The sequence below is a fragment of the Podarcis erhardii genome (genome assembly GCF_964252035.2).
Source record: "Podarcis erhardii genome assembly, chromosome: 10".
Taxonomy (NCBI): domain Eukaryota; kingdom Metazoa; phylum Chordata; class Lepidosauria; order Squamata; family Lacertidae; genus Podarcis; species Podarcis erhardii.
The window spans coordinates 38,945,286-38,948,612 of NC_138500.1; the positions used below are offsets into that span (position 1 = coordinate 38,945,286).

The 3,327-nt window shown below is 38.6% G+C and overlaps 1 protein-coding gene across 4 annotated transcripts in view; it reads left to right on the forward strand.

The window, feature by feature from the left end:
* CEP290 (centrosomal protein 290) overlaps nucleotides 1–3,327 on the forward strand; it is a 47,993-nt gene that overhangs the window by 43,137 nt on the left and 1,529 nt on the right. For all 4 annotated transcript variants that reach the window (XM_081878178.1, XM_081878177.1, XM_081878179.1 and 1 more), the window contains 4 exons: nucleotides 448–589; nucleotides 1,034–1,107; nucleotides 1,200–1,303; nucleotides 2,441–2,529. In XM_081878178.1, the coding sequence (XP_081734304.1) occupies nucleotides 448–589; nucleotides 1,034–1,107; nucleotides 1,200–1,303; nucleotides 2,441–2,529 (409 nt within the window). The remainder of the gene's footprint in view (nucleotides 1–447; nucleotides 590–1,033; nucleotides 1,108–1,199; nucleotides 1,304–2,440; nucleotides 2,530–3,327) is intronic.

Sequence of the window (3,327 nt, forward strand, 5' to 3'; positions counted from 1 at the left end):
CATGAATACTCACCATCATAGATTTCTTCTCATATTGTAGGTATTTTCTTTGAACTTTGAGCAACATTGTTGGAAAGAGGGAAAGTATCCTTTTTTTAAAAAAAAAAGCCACACCACCAAATCTTAAAGCATCATACTGGTTTCATATTTACTGAAGAGAAATGGCTAAAAAATTGCCCACCCTCCTTATTTATATCTTCTCCCACTTGTGAATTTCATCAGTTGGATGTTTCTGCTTTGTATATTAATGGAAAAATAAATGCATGCTGTGCAAAGTGTGGTGTCTTAATATAATTTGTAGATCAGCAAGTCTTGACATATAAAACATCTTTCCCATACTGTTTTGTAAAATGCACTCTTTGCTGCACTCCCTTGATATAGCAGCTTAAGGTTTTATTCTAATGTCTAGAAACAATATTTTGAACAGATCTTAATTTTCTCTTTCAGAATGTATGAAAATAAGATGAAAGAAATGGAAGCTGATATTGCCAAAAAAACTCAAGCCATTAGTGATCTTAAACAGGCATTACGAAAATTCACAGAGAGTGAAGAAAAAAATGAAAAATATATTGAAATCTTAAAAGAACAGGTAAGTAAACATGATTCTGGGTGTAATTTGCCAATCATCTTTAATTTATATTTTATTTGCAAAATTTTAATGCACAAGCTACCTTTTGTTTAGGATGCTGTACTTTCCTCTCATCTAGAGGAAAGGCCTTGCATTTGGAATAGCACCATCTTCTGTTTGTGTCACGTCTTCTGGCATTACAAAGAACAGGGTTGTTTTTTAAGGGTCCCTTATGGTTTTATTTTCAGCAGGCTTTTTAATTCATTACTTTTTACCTTTTTCTTTCCTTTGGAGTCAGGCATGCACTACCTGTTCTTGTCCACACACCACACTCCCACCCCAACCCCAGACAGCACAGGAGCTGCACTTTGTCTTCTGGGTTCTTTGCTCTGCTACAGGCAATCTGGCAAGGACCTAGAAATTTCTAATGTTAAAATAAAAGTATTTTTTTTCTTCTATGTAAAGGTTGAACTTCTCAAATACTTTCCTGAGGGTGCCAAAACAGAGCAAGGGCTTGCCAAAGAACTTCAGCTTCTCAGGTAAAGCGATGAAAAGCTTGTTTCTTCTACAGATCTACATGGGAAAATATTGAGGACTATTTAGATCTTTGTCCTGTTTTATGCGGTTGCAGATTAACCAATGATCGTTTGGAAAAGGAAAAGGCAGAGTTAGCTTACCAGGTGGAGAGTTCTCGAAAACAGACTGAAGTTAAGGAAGATGGTGGCTTTGCAGCTGGTAACGTTTAAAATACTACAGATCAAACCTACCAAAGACTTAAATATAAAGAAGCTTCACTCACACAACAGGGCTGTCTAGCCTTCTGAAAAGCTACTTCCTTGAATCAGGGACATATCTGAACAATGCTGAATGAAGTGTGGAAGGCTAAAAGAGGGAGGAAATGGTAGACGTATGTGAGCAAAAGTGCCTTCCACTCAAGCAAGGGAAGGTTTAGGACTTTTGACTAATAGGTTTTTGAATGTGAAGTAAATTACAGTAAGCAGTATCTAAGTTTTTGTAGAACCATTCTCCCAGAATATCCACTTTTTGTCACAAAGCAACTCAGGTGAAGCTCTACAAAACCTGGGACCCCCCGGTTTTATTTAATGATAAAACTCATCTTGAATTGTCATGTAAGGACTTTATTTACTCACCTGGCAGGACCAATGAAACGGCTTCATTTAGTCCACGTGTATTGGAAACTTTACATTTATTGAGGGAAATCACATTAGCTTTAGAATATTACGTTTCAGGAAAATGAGAACAGAACACTGGAAAGTAGTGGTAGTTTTTACTGTACTCTGAGGTTATACAGCTGTTGCACATAAGGCTGTTAACTGGCATCTAAAACCTATGAGTATTATCTACATGTATGAAAAAAAGTAGACCAAACTGCCTGTGGTACAAGCCTAGTAAACACATGAGCAGTTAGACTATTTGTCTGAAGATGCCTGAACAATATGCTTATGTAAATAATGTAAAGGTGACTCCCTATTTACGTGGGGGTTCCGCTCCTGGGCCCTGCATGCACACACAAAATCGTGTAAAATGGAAGCACCCTGGAGAGGAGTCCTCAACCAAGGCCTGCTGTCCCTTACGCTCACAGGAGTCACAGGGGTGGCATAGCAGGCACAGCTGACATGTATAGGACAGCAGAGCTTGGCTAACCAGATGCTCCCCATTTCTGGGTACCACTTCCAGGTGCCTTGCACCGCATGCAAATCAAAGGTGCGTAAATGGGGAGCTGCCTGTAAAGGTTTGCAGTAAATTATTAACTTTGTAGCAGTAGAGAACAGACCTTCTAGCTCATTTGTAACTTTTGAGGAATCTTCATCACACACATACATATGGAAAATCTTCCATTTGAACCCCTAGGGAAAGATGGAAACTATAAACTACTGGCAGAGGTAACAAGCCTCAAGACACAGTTGAAAACCTCCGATTTAGAACAGCAGCGACTTCATGTAAGTGTTGTCAATATTCCAATTTCTTCCAGATAAGTATCTGTTTATTGAGAAGATTTTCAGAATGCATTTTAGCTATCATTACCCACAATTTGAGGCAAGCTATTAACAGTCATTCCTTGCTAGATATTTCACCTGCCACTCACAGGTTACCTCTCTCCTATCAAGCTTTTCAAGACAGGTGAAATTTCCCCATATTGGATTGTAGATTCCCAAAGGTAAGATACTAAACAGTATAGGCACAAACCAGCAGCGCCAGAGATTTTAAACCTAATTCTGTGGAAAAAAGTGAAACTGTCCCAAGTGCAAAGCTTTGGGGTTTTGAGAGTAGATCTAGCAAGAAGAAAAACTATCAAGTTCCAGCAAGCAGAGAAAATGGCAGAGCAAACTCAGAGCTTGTCTATAGGAGCTAAGGCAAGGCTCTCTCCCACAGATACCTTTCTGTATTTCTACAGTCCTACCTAGCAAAGTGAAGAAAAAAAGACCCACCTGAAGATTCACTCCTCTACTACAATGAAAAGTTGCATCCATGTTCTTAAACTCGGAGCATGAGCTAGCCAGACTTCTGGGTTCCATTGATTTTAGTGAGCAAAGAGCTACATTCTTACATCCCCACTAGAATCTCTGGGATTTAAAAGTACTTAACTTTGGCTGGATTGTGCCCATTATGTTTATGGCCTACATTTTACATCAAAGCCCCAAGTAAAAGATGAAACAATGCACATGTATCTGAGATGAAATTGTTAGGATTTAATGTGTAAGGATTTATTGTGTGAAATTTTTGCTGTTCCTCATTAG